Genomic DNA, 21537 nt, shown 5'->3' with positions numbered 1-21537 from the left:
TGCTGAATGGCTATATTAAATTGCCCCTAGGTGAGAATGTGTGTAGGTGGTACCCTGTAATGGACTGTGATCTCATCCAGGGTGTATTCCTGTGTGGTGCTCAGGGCTCCACAGAGAGGCTGTAACCTTGACCAAGCTAAAGCATTTACTGAAAATGCATGGATGAACAAACTCGTATTAATATTATTGTTATTAATAGTGTTTTTTAATTGCTTTTGTAATATCAAGAAGAGTAACATACAGTAACAATGAAAAGAAAAAGTAAATAATGCAAAGTAGGGGATGTGGTACCTTAGTGGTTAAGTTCACTGACTACTTATCAAAAGTTTGTGAGTTCGAAACCCAGGTCCACCAATCTGCCACTGCTGGGCCCCTGATCAAGGCCCTTAACCTTCAATTGCTCAGTTGTATAAAATGAGGTAAAAATGTAAGTCTCTCTGCATAAGCATGTCAGCCAAAAATATAGATAATAAAGTGGGCCATCTTGTCCAGTTGCTTCCTTTTTATCAAAAAACATTCTATGTATGGCTTTCATAAAAGTGAAAAATGTCCTCCTTTCCCTTTCACAAGATATTTCAATTTCTCCAGAGCAAGAATAGCGGTCAGTTCCTTTGCTCACATTGTTAAGGAAGTTGGGACCAATTTTTTATTATTTTTTTTTTTCCAGAGAAATGCAATTATCCTTCTGGCTATAAGAAGCCCAACATCAATAAGCAATGACTGCTCTAAAGTAACCACATAATCCTCTGGGTAAATTTCCAGTACACACAGTTTCGATAAAAAGGTATTTCTTTACTGATTACATAAATTATGCATGTAAAATCCTCCTTTTGAAAGTACTGTATCTTTGAACATGCCCATAGATAATGAATCAGTGTACCTTTTGCGAACCCGTATTTAACATTTAACACAAATATCAGTGTCACTGGACTAAAGTAAGGTCTAATTAGCAATTTGTACTGTAATAAACTGGTATTTATTGACTGCAGCCATCTCCCAAACTTTGTCCTCCTTCATTTCCAATTTCAATGTGTCTAGAAGTTTATGAACATCTTTAATAGCAATAGTGGTTCAGTGTAGTTTACAGTAACTGCTATGTGTGTATAATTTAATAAGTACATCTCTCTGCTTTGCCACTTTAATAAGTACATCTCTCTGCTTTGCCCATTTAATAAGTACATCCCTCTGCTTTGCCCCTTTAATAAGTACATCTCTCTGCTTTGCCCCTTTAATAAGTACATCTCTCTGCTTTGCCCATTTAATAAGTACATCTCTCTGCTTTGCCCCTTTAATAAGTACATCTCTCTGCTTTGCCCCTTTAATAAGTACATCTCTCTGCTTTGCCCCTTTAATAAGTACATCTCTCTGCTTTGCCCCTTTAATAAGTACATCTCTCTGCTTTGCCCCTTTAATAAGTACATCTCTCTGCTTTGCCCATTTAATAAGTACATCCCTCTGCTTTGCCCCTTTAATAAGTACATCTCTCTGCTTTGCCCCTTTAATAAGTACATCTCTCTGCTTTGCCCCTTTAATAAGTACATCTCTCTGCTTTGCCCCTTTAATAAGTACATCTCTCTGCTTTGCCACTTTTCACTGCTCTCTCTCTTTCATCTGTTTTATGCCTGCTGTTTTGACTTGTGCCCTTTTTAGTGCTCCCTCCTCTGTATTTTACATCTGTTTTAAGCCTCCTGTTTTAATGTGACCATCAATAAACCTCCGGTTAAAACGAAAAGGGTGAATATTTTTATTCTCCCTCTCATTATGTGTACCTGAGGTCCTCAGCACTGCACCAGCAACTCGTGTTTTGCGGCAAAGAGACAAACGCAATGATTGGTGCGCTCAAGTGTCAATCATGTCACGCCGCTCTGTGATTGGTCAACTCCCCGTCGAATAGTAGTTGAGCGTCCCCACCACCCTTTGCGCTGGAGACCGGCTGCTCCCGGAGCCACAGTCTCAGCAGCCGCGAGGAGGCGAGCAGATCAGGCGCTCACACAATGCTCCTCGGACCATAAACACTCCGTTCACCTGCTGCTGCTGATGCTACTGCCGCTGCTGTCAAGGAGACCAGAGACGCAACGACACATTGAGTTGATTTCTTAAAACAGCAACAACAACAGCAACAACATATAAACTATCCGTTAAAGTGGAAGCGCCGGGAGCGAGAGCAGAGACGCAGAGTGAGTGAGTGAGAGTGACGGGAGGAGGCAGGCAGCGGAACCGGGAATAGGACACCATCATCAACATCATCATCATCATCCTTCTCAACTGAGATTAAAGAGGATCACTCTGTCCTCTGTCTCTTTTTAGAAGACAACCATGTCCTCGTCCGGGAAAGAAAACAGTGCCGCCCAGCATGCCAATTACGTGGGACCGTACCGCTTGGAAAAGACGTTGGGGAAAGGACAGACAGGTTTGTCCTTACCTCTTCTCATCCGAACCGCATTTTTTTTTGTTCACATTAATCGCATAAACACTCAAGTTTTTATCAATTAATTAATTTATTATTGGATCATCCGTACTGAGGTGTAGCCTTCTGTTCGATACTAAATGAACAAGCACTCAAGTGGATGACTGTGTGATCAGTTTCTGGATTTATTTATAAGAAGCAAATGTAATGGTATTTTATGAGCTGACTTTAATATTTTCCGTATATATATATATAGAGAGAGAGAGAGAGAGTGTGTGTGTGTGTCTGTGTCTGTGTGAGGATGTATAAGCCAAGCCCAGGCACGCAACCCTTTAAATGTGATGCTGGATTGCAACATGCTCTTGTGATTTATTTTATTTTATTTTATTTTATTTTGTTATTACTATTTTTTACACCCTACCCCTGTTTGACAGTGCTGATTGCTTTCAATGCAAAGCCAATCCCCCTTATCCTAAGTGATCATCACCTTGGTGGTCCACATGAAACAGTTCAGGTTACCTTGTTGCCATGTGTGTGGTGTACATTGGGATGGTGAGCCTGCCACAGTGTCTAATCTGTCCTATGTGCCTCTGTCACGTTGGCCCAAAAGCAGTCTGTATTAGTCATTGTGACCTTGTGAGAGCAGAAAAGTGATGCAACACTCCGGGCTGTTGTCCGGTGGCCCTGCATGGGAGAAGGCAGGGTTCTCCATCTGTCCTCTCTGGTGCTTACATTTGGCCTCAGATCACCAGACGAGACCAGGGCTTGAGTGAGACAGAGAGAAACGAGGGCAGGCTTTTGATTTCTGTGCTGTCTTTACTGAAGATTCTGCTACACATCATTCATCACTGCTCTCTTATATGCCATTAGTGGAGAACTCTGCAGTTCCTAATTTACCGTGGTCCCAAAATGTTAGTGTTTTTGCTGCTCTAAGTAAATGCTTGACTCAACTCCTCAAACTAAGAAGGCTGTCATGATGAAAGCGTCCAAATGTGCAGGGGGTTTCCATGACTAGGACTGTAAAACGCTGACTTAAAGCACCTGCATCAGTACATCTGATTCTACTTATCCATCACTGGTTCTGAATTCAGTATGCGGCTTCAGTTTGCCAGAGATATTGTTTGCCAAACCAGTTTTTGGGCTCCCCAGAGGATTCACACTTTTGCTCTTTCAAAAAAAATTTTTTTTCTCATCTCCCACACAAAAATACAAAACCACCAGGAGTGTGGTGAGGTGGAGAAGAGCAAAATTTCCAATTTATGGGGTTTCCAGTTATGGTCCTGCAGTTTAACTTCACTTCACGTTTAAGTGCTTTCCCATAGATGGTACAATTTGAGAGCTTGTTTTTTTTTTAACATCATTAAATTCGCTGCTCTTTAAGTAGCTTCTTAATTCAGCAGGTTACAGTTGAGTGCACAAGCTTGCATGCATGGAAATTTAGTGTGATCGATTCAACAGATATTTTCTTGAAATGTTATGTGCATATTAAGATATTACTAAGTTGCTATACATTCAGTTGATTCCCCCAGTGCTTCCATCCATCCATACATCATCTGTACTGCTTATACTACACAGGGTCACGAGGAACCTGGATCCTATCCCAGGGGACTCGGGGCACATGGCGAAGGACACTCTCAATGGGGTGCCAAACCATTGCAGGGCACAATTTCACACTCACGGACAATTTAGAGATACCAGTCAGCCTACAATGCATGTCTTTGGACTGGGGTAGCATCCAGAGTATTAGGAAACTCCTGTAACATAGGGAGAGCATGCAAACTCTGCTCACACAGAGCAGATCAACCCTGAAACACTGGAGTTGTGAGACTAATGTGCTAATCACTAAGCCATTGTGCCCCCATGACTTTTGCCATGAAGTCCTTAGGATTTGAAGGAACATGTCATACCTGCAGTAGTCTATACTACTTATTACACCACTGCAGATATCCAGTGTTGTTGTATGTCAGGAGCCTGGAGGAGGAAGCATAGCTGGAGGACTGTGGGTGTGACTGTGACTGACACCTCGACTGTGCACCTCTCCCTGTCTTTACAACATCTATTTCTGTATGTTCTCACCTATATGTACATACAGCACATGGCAACTAATTACACATACATATGTCACACACTAACCATGATATTTTACTGTAAAAGCAGCATATTTAATATGTGGCTTATACAGTAGTTATATGATGTGTGAGTGCAGTTTGTGGTTTACTGACTGACTCTGGGTGTGTACTGTAGAGCTGTTTTTTTTTTTTATAGTATAGAGCGGTTCACCTGGGCTGATCTCCAGTCTCATACAATGCTGCAGTCATTATGTGATTAAAATCCTACAGCATGCCTGTAATCTCCCATTCTAAAATCTCTCTCACATGGATCAAGAGCCAGCAGGACCACAAATTCCACTGTTTATTGTTAATGCCTAAAAAGTAAAGTTTCGCCACTCTTTTCCACAGTGCACATATGCAACAGATCACTGAAATACAGTCGAACGAGGGAAACGCTGAGCAAAGCTTTGGGAAAGGAAAAAAAAGAAAGAAAGAAATGAAACCAATATCAGCCTGCTTAAAAAAAGAGACACACTGGGAATCTGTTGTATTCAGTTGCTAGGTAATTATTTTTAATAACACAAAATTTTGGCCGGCTTTGATAGAAGTCCATTGTCAGCGTACCTGCTTTGAATGCTGGTTTAATCACAGGTTGCTTCAGATGAGCACAATCCACTAACCAGCTGTTGTTGACCTTAATAGCCTCAGTACGTTTGCTGGGAACGCTACTCTCTGTCCTGTGGATCAGTTTTACCATATGGCATTGCTTTACTGCCAGTTTTTTTTTTCCCTCTTACACTCCAGGGATGTAGTAGCTTAGTGGTGAAGGTACTGATTGGAAGGTTGTGAGTTTGAGTCCCAGGTCCATCAGGCTGCCTCTGTGGGGTCCCTGAACAAGGCCCTTCACCCTCACTTGTATAAAATGAAATAAAATGTAAGTCCCTCTGGATAAGGGTCTGCCAAATGCCAGAAATGCAGATGTTCTGCACAGTCAGCTTTATCCTCACTCATACTTTAATATGCTTTTAAATGGTTCGATTAAATATGTTAATGATGCATTGTCTGATTTCTCACAAATTGTACTATCTATCTATCTATCTATCTATCTATCTATCTATCTATCTATCTATCTATCTATCTATCTATCTATCTATCTATCTATGATCAGATTTTGAATTTTCAGTGAATCTGATGAGGAATTTAAGGTTTAGTGTGCCTTTAAAAAGCTAAAGAGATGAGAACATCATATGTGCATATGTTTTGTTTTGTAGCCATATCCTTTATCATATCAGTAAGACTACATTTGCATTTAAAAAAAGTACTGCTAACTTTTAATCTGTTGTCTTCTTGACTTGTCAATAAATTGACGGCGTATTACTGTTTTAAGTAGAATCCGCCTGTTCATGCTTATCTAAGCCTGTCGAACTCATCTACAATCATAGCATTAACTAACACAAGCAGTACAGCAAGCCTTATAAGTTCCGACGGCATAAAATGACGGCTCGTGACATCCGTGGATTTCCCCCTTTTCCCTGTCCATGTGCAGCGGCGCTTGTAGGAAGGGTTTATTGAGTCCTGCATGGCTGCTTCTTGCTCGTGCTGGAGCTGGAGCTCTGACACTGTGGCTGTGCTTCGGTGCAGGCGATTCTGCAGGAGGCTCCCTCAAGAGCAATTAACCCCATGTGGCTCTCTGAAAGTAAAGCCTGCCTGGGTTTTTACGTGACAACTTTGTTGTCTAGACAGTTTATTCTGGCAAGTTACCGAGGAGGCAAGCAAGGCTTAATCTTGTGGTGGTTTATTTATTTATTAATAATATTAGGCTTTTTCGCAACTAGATTTAGAGAGATTTATTTTTACATCAAGGTTTTAAATCATTGTTTATTTTATAATGGGGATTTTTTAAAAATATAACGACTAAATACTTCATCGCCGTTGAATTCTCACATCTGTAGGGTCAGAAGGCACTTCATTTTACAGCACAGTGAAATCCTTTTCTTTGCATATGCCTGCTGGCTAGGAAGCTGAGGTCATGGTGCAGGATCAGCCATGATATAGTGCACATGAAGTAAAGAAGGTTAAAGTCCAGCACCTTGGAAACACTATGGCTCGAACCCTCCACCTTCTGATCAGTAACCTAGGGCCTGAACTGTTGGGTCACTATTACCTGTTTCTATAGTAACACCTAATCCTCGAGAACTTGACACTCCACATAACCAAAGACTCATAATAAATAGATTACTTATGTTGTTATTTAACAAATATAAATGTATTGTGTATATAGAGAAGCTTTCTGTAAGGAGTCATTTATTTAACATTTATGGAAGGAGTCTCCAATGTCAGTAAAAGTCAGTAAGCTTTATTATTATGTTTAAAAATAAAACTGTAATCACTAGCAAACTGCTGAGATCTAAGATGAATATTATAGGAAAAAAAACAGCTCATGTAACAGAGGGACATATCACATCACCATGTCATCTCTTCCTTTCTTAAATGTCTCGTAGTGTTTTCCTTCTTGCAATCTTTCCTGAAGTTCCAAACATTTTCTGTCTCCCAAATTTGATGTTTTTTTCCCCATTTCATTGTCTGTGCCGCTTATCCAATCTATCCTCAGGATACACAATCAAGGATACACCCTGGACAGAGTGCCAACCCATTGCAGGGCACACACACTCATTCAGACACTACGGGCAATTTAGAGACTCTAATCAGCCTAGAAGCATGTCTTTGGACTGTGGGAGGAAACCCACCAAGCACAGGGAGAACATGCAAACTCCACACACAGTGAGCAGGAGCGAGACTCGAACGCAGGACGCTGGCGGTGTGAGGCAAACGTGCTAACCACTAAGCCACCGTGCCGCCTGATTTTGATATATCTACCAAAATTTTCTAAGGGAATATACACAGTAATAAATAAACTGAGACCTACATTAGTGTGTTTAACTAATCCTTAAAACTTACAGCTGTCTCGTATTTCCATAATAAACCTTTTTAGAACATCCTGGATAAATCTTACATCATGCTGATTTTGTTAAGCTAAGACAAAAATATATTTATTTCTAAATGTCCTTGCTGTTCTTTACAGAGACAATTGACAATTAAATTCTTTGCATAAGTGAATGTTATATATTTCATTATATCAGTATCACCTCATGTTGCTGCTCTTGACAGGAAAATGAAAGTTCCCCCTGACAGTAAAATTACAACGTCTGTGTAATTTAACTGTCGAGTCTAAGGCTCCCAGAACTATTTTTATTTGACTATCCAATAGGAATGTCTGTGTTTTTTTGTCTTGGGTGTCATACCTGGCTATGAGTTATGATACGTATGATGTGGGTTTAAAAAAGAAGAAACCCAACACAGTTTGTACCAGAACGTTCAGGTCTGGGTTTCAGCTCGCTGTTTCTGCACGAAGGCAGTTTTTAATTTGACTATGAGAAATAACTGCCGATCAGTGAGTCGGATCAATAAAACCTCTTACAGCTGTTGCAGCGGTACAGATCTATACCATTTCATTTCGGATTGGATGATGATGAATGCACTGGGGAGAAATCAGTACACTCCGGTGGTTAGGGCAGCTGGTGTGAGTTGATGTGGAATACACTGGCAGCCAAAGAAAGTCTATTCTTTTTGAGTCCACAATTCATTCATGCGTTAAGGTTCCTGTAGTCATTATTTTCCTTGATATTCATTTGCAAGACAATCAACACAGAGCATTCATATTCCACCCGTAGCATTCGAGGCACCTAATAAATTAGCTGACCTGAGCTCAGAAGGCAGTGGTTAACGATGAAACATCCTCTCTGGGTGAAGCGGCTGGATTGAACCTTGCCAAGCGCAGGCTTGTTAATAAGCTTCATCCAGCCTAGCTTGTTTCATGCAGCGCTGGACATTTGCCTGGACTCGACAGCTCACCTTGGTGTGTTTGGTAGAGCCGAATAAATGTGAAATTTAGAGGGTTTTTTTTTTAATTCTGGTTCAGAAAAAGGAGTGATCATGTACCTTAATATCCATTTGAAGCAATACTGAAATCATGATTCAGGTTTGTTTTTATTCTCTACAGCTTTCCCTATTGGAAATGTACTGATAAAGAAAGCAACCACCTCAAGTTTTAGAGGTGAAATAAAAAGTCTGAGGATTGAGTTGAGCTGTTAGATAGGAAGCAGTCGCTTGGAGCTTGATTTCTGCATTGTTTTCAGCGCTTAATGAATAGGCTGTGTATCTGTACTGATTATTATAATCAGTCCATCCAGGATTTAGCGATTTGTCTGATTGCAGAAATGAACACAAAATCAAGAAAACTTCACGATATTCAGAGCAATTTTTTAAAAAATTACTGCAGATTTCCTGCAGTTTTGACGGATTGGTTGATGTCATCACAACACACGACCCTCTTCAATTCACAGAAAGTATCAGAGAAAGTAATGACACATGTATTTGTTTAAAAGAATAATCCTATGGTGCTTGTGAGCTCATGTATGTGGAAGGGGGTAGTTAGTGTTTGTGTTTGTGTGTGTGTGTGTGCACAGCATGAATAGCAGTTTGTAAAGATGCGCATGGTTGGATTCACGTAGCTCAGAGGAAGCATGTGAAGAGGTTGGTATCTGTATGGTAAGGGAGAGCAGGTGGGTGGTTGAGGAAATCAGGTAGAAAATTAGGGAAAAACCTGCATTACCACTCTGATTTAATACTCCAGTGAATTAAAATTTTGCTTGTGATATCTGTGGAAGATTGAACTTTTATGAAGTTTGATTTGTAGCCACTGTTAGAGCATGCGCTTTTACAGTAGGGCTACAATCTGAAATCTTTATAAAATAAATTAATAAATTATAAATAATTATTAATAATTAATAACAATTAATTAATAATTATTGATTTATAAATAAATAAATAAATAAATAAGCAACAAAGTTCTTATTTATTTATTTATTTATTTATTTATTTATTTATTTATTTATTTATTTTCATTATTTCTCTATATTGCACCTGACGGATAGAAAAGTATGTGCATATTTATTTGAACTGAATCAATTTAGATTTTTCTAGCGGTTATCTGTTCATAAACTCAGATATTCAGATATGAAAATCAGAGTGTGTTTGCAGTGCAGTAGTGGTGGTGGATGTGACATGGTGTACGGTTCTGCATGCTGTTGGAGGCAGGTCACGGCTGAGGCAGAGCGACTACACGTTGCAGGGATGAGAGGATGCAGTGAGAGTAGGGTGATGTGTGGAGACTCCACCCTGCTGCTCTGTCATGTCTGGATTGTGTTATGCTTCAGAGATTATACATGAGTGGAGATTGTGCCAGGTTGGGTTGCAGTGGGATGGGATGGCGTTATTCTATATACTTTTTTTATTTGATGTGTCTCTGTGCTTCCAGTCAAGGAAACAAAATTGAAAAAAAAACCCCCAGAAAATTCGGGTCAGTAATTAAAATGTAGATTATTGATACTGTAGTAAATTTAATCTGACACACTGTTGATATCATCAACTGATGACTATATTGTTATTGAAAGTAATAAGTCTTTGATTGGACATTAAAATGCATATTTTTTGCTGTTGCTGTAAGTATTTAATTGATTTTTTTCTTTAAAAAAAACAACAACTGTCTTTATCTGAAAACGTCTACAAATATTGCTACCTGATATTTTAGAAAATGGCCTGCCGTTATTGTCATTATATACTCACTGGCCACTTTATGTATCTTCTTGTTGTTCATTTGGGTCCGCATGTTTCGATTTTGTTCAGGTTTTACGCCGGATACCCTTCCTGATGCAACCCTCCCATTTTATCCAGACTTGGTATTAGGGACTTATGTATCATATGTTTATATTCATACAATCTGCCAGTCAGGCGGAAGCAACACAACGCATAATCTAAAGCAGAAACTTGTCAAGAATTTCTCAAACCACGGCCAAAGTCACCAAGATCGCAGATTATCTGATTGGATAATTACATGAATCAGCACTGGTGTTCCTTATAAAATGGGCGATAACTTTAGATGGATGAAATCCGACATTTTACATTTACAGGCAATTTTGTAGATGCTCTTATCCAAGATAGCTTACAATTTACCTCATTTTATACAATTGAGGGTTAAGGGCCTTGCTCAGGAGCGGTAGCTTGGTGGACCCGGGATTCAAACTCACAAACTTTCGATCAATTTTCCAATACCTTACCCACTAAGCTACCACATCTACCCAATCCCTTTGACGAATAAGGATTCACATTCGGTTGTATATCTTATTATTATTATTTGGAGTGGAGTTATTGAGGTTTAGCATTTAAAATGTTCTCTCAATGGGATTATTTTGACTCTCAAAAGTATATAATTAATGATGATTGCAATATTGAACAAAAGTACTTGTGATTATTGTTTTATCCATAATTTTCCAGAAAACATAAGGGGCAGGTTTTCCCTACCTATCCAATCTGGCCCTGCTTAAATATGAAATGCCAGGATCTGTCTAAAGAGGTTTGGGAGGTGAGAGTGTGTGCAGGTCATTTTGGATTCTGTTTAAGGGGTAATGCACCGTGTCACAAATTCATGTTGCCCTGCTGCTTTTTCTGACACTGGTAGGAAACCTGGCAGAATTGTTGCAGAACGAAGAGGCTGCCACGGTCAATTTTCTCTCAATTTGAACCCTATCAAATGTTTATTTGCTCTGCGGTCACCAGGCTGTGCTGCTTGTCGCTTCTCCACATTAGGTTGTTGATTTATTTATTTTTTCCTCCCCACCCTGAATGTGTATATGCTAATGAAAGGGTTTGATCACACTCAGTGACTTTGAGTTTGTAACATGCAATGCTTGGCTGCATCTTTCATGTCCAATCTAGAACGTTCTCCCTTTTTGACTTGTACCGGCTTTTTCTAAAGTGGATTCTTTTTTACAGGCAAACAAATTTGTTTGGAAGTTTTTAGCTCTTGTTTTGGCTTTTGTTTAGGATTTGGACAAAGAAAGGTGGTCAGTGCAGAAGAGTCATTTTTTTCCATTAAATTCTCATTAAGCAATGAATTCACGCCCACATCTGTGCAAGTGAGATTGATTGGCGTTTCTTCTCACTGAGGGTTCAATATCGTGCTCACTAATCCTGATTTAGTATTCTCTGATATTTAATGTCGAACAAAACCTGCAAATATTTTTGGTCTATGTTAAAATATAAACTACTTGATTCAGCAAAATGCACAAAATACCAATTTTGGGGGGGTAACCATAGCCACATTGGTTTTATTTCTAAGAAGCTTATAATATTCTTTAACTTGCAATTCCTGGAAGGAGTCAGAAAGGGGAAAAAGAAAGGGATAAACATTCACTGCATTAACCAATTTCGAGAAGAGTGTGTGTGTTTGAGCTAGCATTGCAGCACAGTGGGTAGTGTTGACGCCTCAGTCCTCTAGGGTCCCTAATTCGATCATGAAGGTTCTCTGGTTTCCTCCCACTTTCCAGAAACATGCTGGTCAGTGGGTTGGCTCTAATAAATTGGCTCTAGGTGTGAATGTGTGTGTTCACGGTGCGCTGTGATGGAACGGCATCCCACAGTGTTCTCAGGATGGACTCTGGATCCATTGCAAAGGTAAAAACAGATGAATGAACGAGTCGAGCAAGTTGTATCCACAAAGCTGATTCAGTTACATACAACACTGGCTGAGGTTTTTTATTTTTCTTGCTGGATGATCTGAATGGTTTGGTGCCTGTCATGGCTTGAGAATCCAGCTACTAAGTTAAGCACAGATAGATATCCAAACTCATTTAGACAGAGATTTAAGATGTTCATTCTTAAGAATGTAATAATACTCCCTTGTGTCTGCACCATGCCTGAAGTCTCTCTGGATGCAATGATTTCTAAGTAATATGAGTGTTTTGACTTTCAGAGAAGAGTATTTTTTTTGATGTGCTCAGTTTTGTATCATGCTTAGTAACTTAATAGTTTTACTTTGGGAAAACATCAATAGCAGAACCATGAAATTGTGCTCGGATGCAGATGACGATGCAGATCTCTACTGAACATAAAGGACAGCATTGCTCATTCTAGGTGTAATTGGAAGCAATCTTCCATCTGTCCGGGTCCGGGATAATGAAATTTATCTCCAAGACCCTCTCCACACAGAACTTTACCTGTAATCTCCTTACGCAATTCATTTCAAATAAATTCAAACCAGATGCAGCAGAAATGTGACCAGATTCCTGCACCATATCATTAGATTTTCCACAATTCTCCCCTCGGCAGCTTGCTCACTCGGCCATAACGGTGTCCATGCAGTGCTCGGTCATTGGATGAACTAGAAATGAAGTTCGGTGGCTTGGGAATAAGGTGTCGTGCATGGTCATATACCTTAACCTGTGCATAGATTGAGCCTCTTCATGATCATGAACATGTAATTTGGGACGCTGGGATGTAAAGGACATGACTGGAAGGCTGATACATTGCATGCGCATGACAGGTTTTGAACTTGATGGAATAATCTTTTACTCCTATAGCTTTTCCGATCACAGATTGATGGGCTTACTCACACGGCAGCCACTGCATGCTGAAAAATTTAGGGGTGTGTTGGGTGTTTCCATGGCAATGTGTTTGTAATTTCCTTGTGGTTTGGTATAAGATTTGGGTATAAATAAATCATTTCATTCGAACAGGGACATGTAACATTTACTTAAATGTAGAAAATCTTGAATCTATGACAGATTTTATCAAATGTGTGCTGTGAATGGAAGGGACAGGAATAAAAAGCCATAGAGGTGGCAATAAATACACAATAAAACAACGAGCCTATTAATCGAATAAAATTCTGTTCATACAGTAAACCTTTCCTGACCGAGGTCCACTTCCATATTTTATTGTTTAGAGTTTTTCTAATGTTAAATGTATCAACATCAAGGGTGTATAGCTAAAAATGCTTCAAAGATTACGCATATTTGCCAGTCAGCTAAAATAAATTTTATTTGTTATATAAATGTCACTAATGATAGACTTGAGAGAGTAGCACATGACAAAAAAAAGAAGAAAAAAGTAGACTGAACACTTTAGATACTGGTCATCGGTCTCTAATATGTGGCTTTGGTTTCCATGACAACCCCAGGCCTGTTCATGTGGGATGAGTGTGTAATGTAGCGTGTGTGTGCTTTTGGGGTTGATGTAAATTTGCAGAGATTCTGGCCTCAGGGCTATAAGGTGCGTGTGTGTGTGTGTGGTGGAGGGGTGTTGTTGAGGGGGTGTGTGTGTGAAGGATCTTTCTTCAGCCTATTCGTAATAGTGGGTGTCACCTTTAACTAGCTGGAATGGAGCGATTCACTAAGGTTTTTAATAATTTCATGCAGGGTGATTAGATCTCACTGGCTGCTAATGGGATTTGCCCAGCTGAGCAAGCAGAGTGCACCTTCAAATACCAACCATTCAATTAACACCGGCCGCCTCTCTCTCTCTCTCTCTCTCTCTCTCTCTCTCGCTGTAACTATCTCTCCATAGCTCTCTCTGTCTCTATCTTTCTGCATCTCTCTGGCTATATCTGTTTTATCTCTCTCCTTCTCTGTCTCTCTGCATTGTTGTATCTCTCTGTATCTCCTTCTGCATCTCTCTCTGCATCTAGCTGTAGCTCTCTCTTGTTCTATCACTCTGAATCTCTCTCTCTCTCTCTCTCCCCAATATCCACTGACTTATATAGTGACGCACTTTGTATATCTTCGTAAATATGTATAAGGACACAATCTAGATTTAAGCTTTGTATAACAATGTGTCCTTACAAATGAACCGCAAACTGATATTTTTCAGCTTAGTCTTTAATAGCTTCCCTAAACACACACACACACACACACACAAACTATAAAAGTTTACCCTGACATTTGCTAATCCCTTGCAAGAAAGCTATGCTGATGTATATACACAACTTCCAGTGTATGTAACACTACTATGCAGTCACATGCCAGGGAATTGTTGATATCTTCAGGAGAGAAAACACAATTGCAGCTACTGTTTTTCGTTGTCCGTTAAGCCAATAATTTCTAGTTATTGCAGCCAATATTTAGTTTGTTTATATTAAAATATTTTTGATGTGTTTAGTGGTTGTTGGTGCTAATTTGGTGGTTGGGGCTGTATTTTTGTTGATTATTCCCACAAGAATTTAGCGCTCTGACGTCAATCTGTTATTATAGTGTTTAATAGTAGAATCACTGGTCTTGAGTGAGACATGAGTGAGATTTCTCTGTGGGGGGAAAACAAATAACAAAAGAGCTAGAGCTTCTTATCCAATTCACCATTTTTCAGTGACATTCAGTGTCCTTAATGGGAAATACAACAGCAGTTTGACTCAAAGGTCCAGAATGCAAATGCATTGTTTCATGGTTAGCAATCATCTTGGCTTGGCTAGTATGTGATATATGAGCTGACAAGCACAATGCCCTTGATGGAGCTATTAGTATTAAAATTGAAGCTTCAAGGAGGTGAGGGTGCTGGACAGATGCAAGCACTTAAGCACTGCTGCATTGCTCACTTTAGGTAGAAGCAAGGACCAACATGTCGATATCTCACCTCTGTTGTAAAGAATGATTATTTGAGTTACTACATCCTTCCTGGCAGCTCGAACCATTATCAACAAGGTGTTTCCACCCACAGAACTGTTGCTCACTCTGTGTATTTTGTTTTGCACACCATTCTGTGTAAACTGTCGAGACTGCTGTGCTTGAAATTGCCAGGAGATCAGCAGTTATAGGAATACTCAAACCAGCATTTCTGGTACCAATACCCATGTCATGCTTGAAGTCACAGAGGTCACATTTTGTCTTTATTCTGATTGATGTGAACATTAACTGAAGCTATAGATCTATATCTGTGTGATTTTCGATGGTGCTGCTGCCACATGATTGGCTGATTAGATAACTGCATGAATGTGTAAGTGTACTTAATAATGTAGATCGTAAATGTACACACCCAGAAATATATAAACTTAATATTACTCATTGTGAAGCAGCATTATTTACTGGTGTGCTCATTTCAATTAGAAATATTAACACTTGTGCATCTACTGTCCCTTGAAATCAGATATGAGCAGAACAACAGGAACATTTTGAATGTATGCGACTCTAACGCTTCCTATTTGCAAATTTCTTACAGGTTTGAAAGACCTGGGAATTGGGGCAATTTATCTTTATTCTACATCACCCCACTCCATTTAAAATCCTGCATGTGTTTGCAGCCAGGGAGCTGCTCGTTTGATTTGTACAGTGCTTTTCTGTACTCATTTTTGCAGACTGCTGTGTCTCATTACAACACAGCCTGTCGTATCGTAACCAGACTAATGAGAGCATCAGCTCATGCCTCATTTTTTTCCCCCCCCTGCTCTTTATAAAGATGAACTTCAAGTTCAGGCTTTCTTTTCTTGCTAGGAGATTTGCTACATTATCCTAAGTACACAGGGGTAACTGGTCACAGCACATCACAGGGTAGAGCCAATTAAGTCTGGAGAGTAGCTGATACAGAGCAAAATGGAGAATAATCACCCACGGCATAGAAATCTTGGTAAATTTCCTGGTATCATGGGGCCCTCGTGATTGGCGCTGCCTGTGCATCTCTCCTGCTGGGAACTCTCAACATGACTCTTGGCTAGATGAGCCAAAGAATACAGCATTTTCGCAGATAGCATAAATCAAGCTGTATCTTTCAATTAGGTCCTGCATCCACCTGGCGCTAAGATCACATGGTGTTTCCAGAGATCACACACAAGTATGTGGGTGACTGGTGTGAAGTCTCCTACTGGGACCTGGTTACAAAATGATCCACCATGTCTGACCAGCTAGAGAGCTGAACTTTAGAGAATGCCATTACGCCACAGGCCCCCCTCACATAAAGAGAAATGATGATAGGAACTATATAAAGTTGGCCAGCCACTTTGCTGTTTTGTATGTCGCTCGAGACGTATGCTATGACTCTATCAGCAAGGCGGGGTGTTGAGGTATTGAGGACTTAAAAGGCAGCGCAGGCCTTCTGTGTTAGTGCCAAGACCTTCTTCTCGGCTGGAGTCTAAAACAAAGCAACTCTTGAATGTTTAAAGATAGTGGGAAGAGATCCAGATGCTGTTGGCCTGCTTTGGCCTTCTAAATGCACTCTGTGGAGCTTGCTCGCTGCTCTTCCTGAAGAGATGGAGTGTGTATCAGTGCTCAGGTCAGCCCCAGAATGCTGCTCAACACTTCATTTTCAAAGCTCAATCCCTCATCAAATTGCAGCCTCGACTTCCACAAATAGGCTTGGGGATGTTTTTTATACGCAACATCATTTAATATATCGGTCCATAAGCCACCAAACATAAAGACCTCATTAATTCTTAATGCCTGCAAATTTGCAAAGCAATGACTTACCTAGGGATTACATTGCTTTATTTTATGTCACAGACTTTTTTTTTATTCTCTCTTGCAACTCAAAATTTCAAGTAATAAAGAAAAAGAAAAGGCAAAGAGGCATTCAGATGTGAATTGCTGCATCTTCCCAATGTCTGTAAGAATGCCCTGGGAGCGCTGATCTACAGCTTGAGGAGTTGTACCTGTGTCTCCACCCATTCATTAATTCCCTTCCATGGACTGCTCAGATTTATGGCTCAGGGCTAAGGGACTCAATCGACTGGCGTGGTCTTCTCTGGCTCTGCGCTGCTCGATTATCACCTCGACCCAAATGTCTTCCCCTCAAGGCTCTTCTGCATGATTCATATGATGAATTTTTTTAACACGTTTAATTGGTGCATTTTCAAGCTTTAAAAATCGGTGTTGTCAAGCTGTTTCAATTACCAGCTTTGATAAAGTATCGGGCTATGCTAGCAGCCTTGTGAGCTCGTACTGGCCAGGTGGTGTGATGTGGAGCTGGTGAGTTGAGGTAATGTTGCTTATGCTGACTAACAGGCAGTGCTTTTGCCACTTAAATCTTCGTAAATAGTAATGGGAGTATTCACGCTGGACTTCCAAAAACCTGTTAGTCCAAGTCCCAGGGCATTCATGCGTTATATTCAGCACATTTATGCAGTTTTCACTCCTTGTATAGTATATTTTAGCATGGCATCAGTAAGCACCACGGTCATTTAGGGGTTTAGGTGAGGATGTATGAACGGAGGTGTGTGTTATTGAGGACAGCTTCCTGGACCTTTTCTACATTTTTTCCATTTTAGACCTTAGGATGGTAATATTAACATCCATCCATCCATCCCTCCATCCCTCCATCCATCCATCCCTCCATCCATCCATCCATCCATCCAACCATCCAGAAACTTTTCTGTTATGCTTAGTGTTATAGCCTGCTCTATACCTGCCCTGAAAATGATACAAAACTGTACAATAATAATAATCAACACAGTAAAAGTTTCATTCAGAAGGTGATTATCAGGTCTGCTGTTTTCTTATTTTGGATTACGAAAACAGGAGCATTTCATGAAAATAGACAAAAATGACTACTTATAAAGAAGAACCTGCAGTAAGTGATATTTTTAGCTTAAACCTAAAGGGACGTTGTATTGTTTTATTTAAACATGGCATCACAAATAGTTTTTACGTCATGAGCTGACCCACAAGAGGCATTTTGGCTCACTGGCTGACCATCCTTCCTTCAAATGCTATTGAAGCTTTTAACATACACTAAATGAAGAGGTGTGAGGATGTACTTTTGCATTTCTAGCTACATGGCCATATTTATCTTAACCATTGTGTTGTTTGATTAAATTAATGTGTGTTCTTCATTTAGCTATCTAGCTGAACGCTTGGTTATTTTTCTATGACTTATCTTGTAAAATGAATTGAACTGTAACAAAACCTTGAACATTCATTGTTCCTCTCACTGCTTAATCCGTAATCCGTCACACTATGAAGAGTAAAAACCACTGCCTGTGTGTGTGTGTGTGTGTTTATCTGTGTACTTTGCACCTTTAATGGGACTGCAGTGATATGAAAGCGAAGGATAGCCACAGGGTGTGTCATTAACACGAGTGGGTGTAGCTCCAGAGCCTAGAGTGAAGTCACAGCATCACCACAAACACACACACCAGGGCTGCGTGATTAATTGCGGATTAATCAAAATTGTGATTTTTTTTGTTTTTTGGCTTCTGCAGAAAGGCAGTGATGAATGCATTTCATTTTGCAACATGCCCACAGCTGCAAATCCGTGCATTGGCGGTCATGAGCAGCATTGCTCAGGTGTGCATGCAGGACTTCACTGAGCTAATCAGACACAGAACTATCAAACATCCAGTCAGAATTCTGGCATGCTTAAGAAGTCATAGTGTGTTCACTGCGAATGGAAGTGTACTAATGAGTGTTAATCACAGCCAATAATCACAATCACAGTAGGAATCAAAATAGTCATTATCGTTTATTTGCTTAAAATCAATGAGCCCTGACGTAGATACACAAACACAACCAGCTCAGATGCACTTTACATGAATAATGCAGTTTTAGTTCTAGTTATTTTGTTCCTTCTGGAATGAAATAGCCATTGTTTACGTATTTCTGTCCAGACAGACTCGCACTCCTGTTTCTGATCTTCAGCCAGGAGTGTGTGTTTGGCTTTAAATAGAAAGAGCTTGCCATGCAGAGAAGCTTGAGGTATGTTCTACCTACCTAGCCTCTGGTTTCTATGGAGACTGCCATAAGAATGTGCATGTTTGTGTGATCCAATCATGGCTTCAAAAACAGACTTTCTCTTCACTGTTAATGGCACATGGCCCGTCTTTCCTGTTGCGCTTTAATCAAACAGCACTAGTTCAAAGAGCTACTGGAAAATTATGTGAAGCCGTGACAGACACGTACGAGGATTACGCGCCAGTGTCTCGCACTTCCTTAATTTTACACAATATTTTTGAATAAATATATCTCCTTCACATCATCTTTGTGTCAAATCTGTATCCCCGATTTAGTCATCGGGAACCTCCCATCCTATTATCTCGATCTTCCTCCGTCACACACCAAATAGCAATCCTGGATGTTGATGGCTAACGTCCTTCATCAAATAAGGACAGCCACTCTGTCTTTTCAAACTGTCGAAGGGACAGAAAAAGATGGTCGAAATCACGCTTCCCAACAACAAAGCAGATCAGTTATGCTGCTTTGGACTCATGGATGGCTGTGTCAGCTGCAGGGTCCAGACCTGCAAACTGATGACATGCTGCAATCCTAAATTGCTGAACCACTTGAGATCCTTCACCGTCTCTTCTTACTGTATTTGAATGTCTATCCTTATTGTATGAGAATATAGCCTTCATATATTTTAAATTAATCTCAGACTCTCAGAGATTAATATTTGACCACAGCCGTCTCTGCTAATGCACATGAATTTAGCCAAGTCTCTCCCGATGCATGTGAATTTAGCCGAGTTGGTGTGAACATGACTGCGCCTGTGCTAATGAGAAGAGCCGCGTGAGTGCCGATACGGACCCGTGTATCTGAGCTCGGGTCAGTGCTGATGCCTTCATCGGAGCTGCTGGAGCTGTGCGCTCTGTCTAGCCGTACTGATTGGCTGCTGAGAGCTAAACTGCACATTTCCATCCTGCCTTTGATCTAGCAGACTCTCTGATCACTCACTTTCTACGAATCAGACAGAGAGAGAGAGAGAGAGAGAGAAGATGAAATAGAGAGGACAAGCAGTGCTGAAGTTAGAGCGTAAGTAGGTAGCCTGTGTTTCTGCTCTGCCTCTCTCTCTCTCTCTCTCTCTCTTCTCTTCTTTCTCTTTCTTTTTCCTCTCAGGGCCTTGTTTAAATGTTTGTGCTGGTAGCCCAAGTCTTCAGAATCCCAAATCTCCAAACAGCTTAAAAAATATCTCAGCAAAGTTTATCTAAGAGAGGAGAGGAGTGACACGGAAAGAATCCAGAAAAGGAGGGAGCGTCAGAGGACAATAGACGCTGGAAAGTAAAGAAAGGGGCACGTTCTCTTTGGCCAGAGCAGATGGCTTGTGTTCTCTAGAGGTTACATAACAGGACAAAGGGTTTTTTTGGAGCCTAGGGACATTGCTTGATCTTGGTAACATCATCATCATCATCATCATCATTGTACGTGTTTGTTGGCTGATATATAATTACCTCTGCATGGCTGTAGTAATATGTAGCCGTAATTTCTTGCTCCCAGAAACACTGTATCTGGATATGTATTTCTGCTCTATGTGCAGATTTATTTATTTTTATAATGGACTGTTTTTCCACAGCAAACAGATCAAATAGTATAGTATTTAAATGGTATAGTTTTTAGGCCCCAACACAAAATGAACACAAGCAGGTGGGTGGAAAAAAAACCTCTCCAAAAACACTGCACCCCCCCCCCCAGTGTATGTAATATACTATTTTAGTTCTTAACCTGCAAAATGCTTCATTTCTCAACAACATGAACAAACTGGGTCTTCATGGAGGGTTTTTCTTCTAGTCTTACTTTTGTTTCATCATAATTTTGTGGACAGTAATTTCTAATTAAAGTTGATGTCATTTAAAACACTTTGCCAATGAGCCTATTGGTTTGTAATGACATTACAGCCTGCATTATAATCCGATTAACTAAACAGCCAATCAGAACAGTGAAGTATTTTAACTCACTTGAAGTTAAGACACATGGATGGTTCATGGAGTTTTAAGGCACTAATCTAACACACCTTTTTTGTCTTTGCTTCATGCTGTGTAGATCTTTCCAGTTTTGCGAGGCTGAAATGAAAAATGATCTAGTTATTATCTAGACTGTTGTTCCTTTTTGGGCTGGTTGCTGTTGTTGATGGTGTCTGAGGTCAGTGTAAAATCTCACATCCTTTGCACTTGAGGATTCCATGAAATGATTAAATACTTTCACCTTTATACACGCTCTTTTCCCTGTTGGGGTGGAATCTCCAGCTTCAATATATTTGCTATAAGTAGTTCTAGGTTTATGAAAGTCTTGGCTGAAGTGTGTGTGTGTGTGTTTAGTGTTGCCTGTACTGTCTGGGTGTTGTGGAGTAAGAGAGGGCAGACCTTATTTACAATGTTACTATTCTTAGCTCATCTCTTATTTATGCTTACACGTCTGCACACACATCGATATTCACACTCTGGGACTGATACAGTGGTCTCGTGGGAACTGTGCCCCTGAGAGGTTGTGTGTGTGT

The 21537-nt window shown here is 40.2% G+C and overlaps 1 protein-coding gene across 3 annotated transcripts in view; it reads left to right on the top strand.

Moving 5' to 3' along the window:
• The first annotated feature begins 1953 nt into the window (after nt 1-1953).
• brsk2a (BR serine/threonine kinase 2a) overlaps nt 1954-21537 on the top strand; it is a 217844-nt gene continuing 198260 nt past the window's right edge. For all 3 annotated transcript variants that reach the window (XM_058408321.1, XM_058408322.1, XM_058408320.1), the window contains exon 1: nt 1954-2410. In XM_058408321.1, coding sequence (XP_058264304.1) covers nt 2317-2410 — 94 coding nt within the window. In that variant the 5' untranslated portion in view covers nt 1954-2316. The remainder of the gene's footprint in view (nt 2411-21537) is intronic.

This window comes from Hemibagrus wyckioides, linkage group LG14 (genome assembly GCF_019097595.1).
Source record: "Hemibagrus wyckioides isolate EC202008001 linkage group LG14, SWU_Hwy_1.0, whole genome shotgun sequence".
NCBI classification, from domain to species: Eukaryota; Metazoa; Chordata; class Actinopteri; order Siluriformes; family Bagridae; genus Hemibagrus; species Hemibagrus wyckioides.
This window is presented reverse-complemented; position numbering and strand designations above follow the sequence as displayed.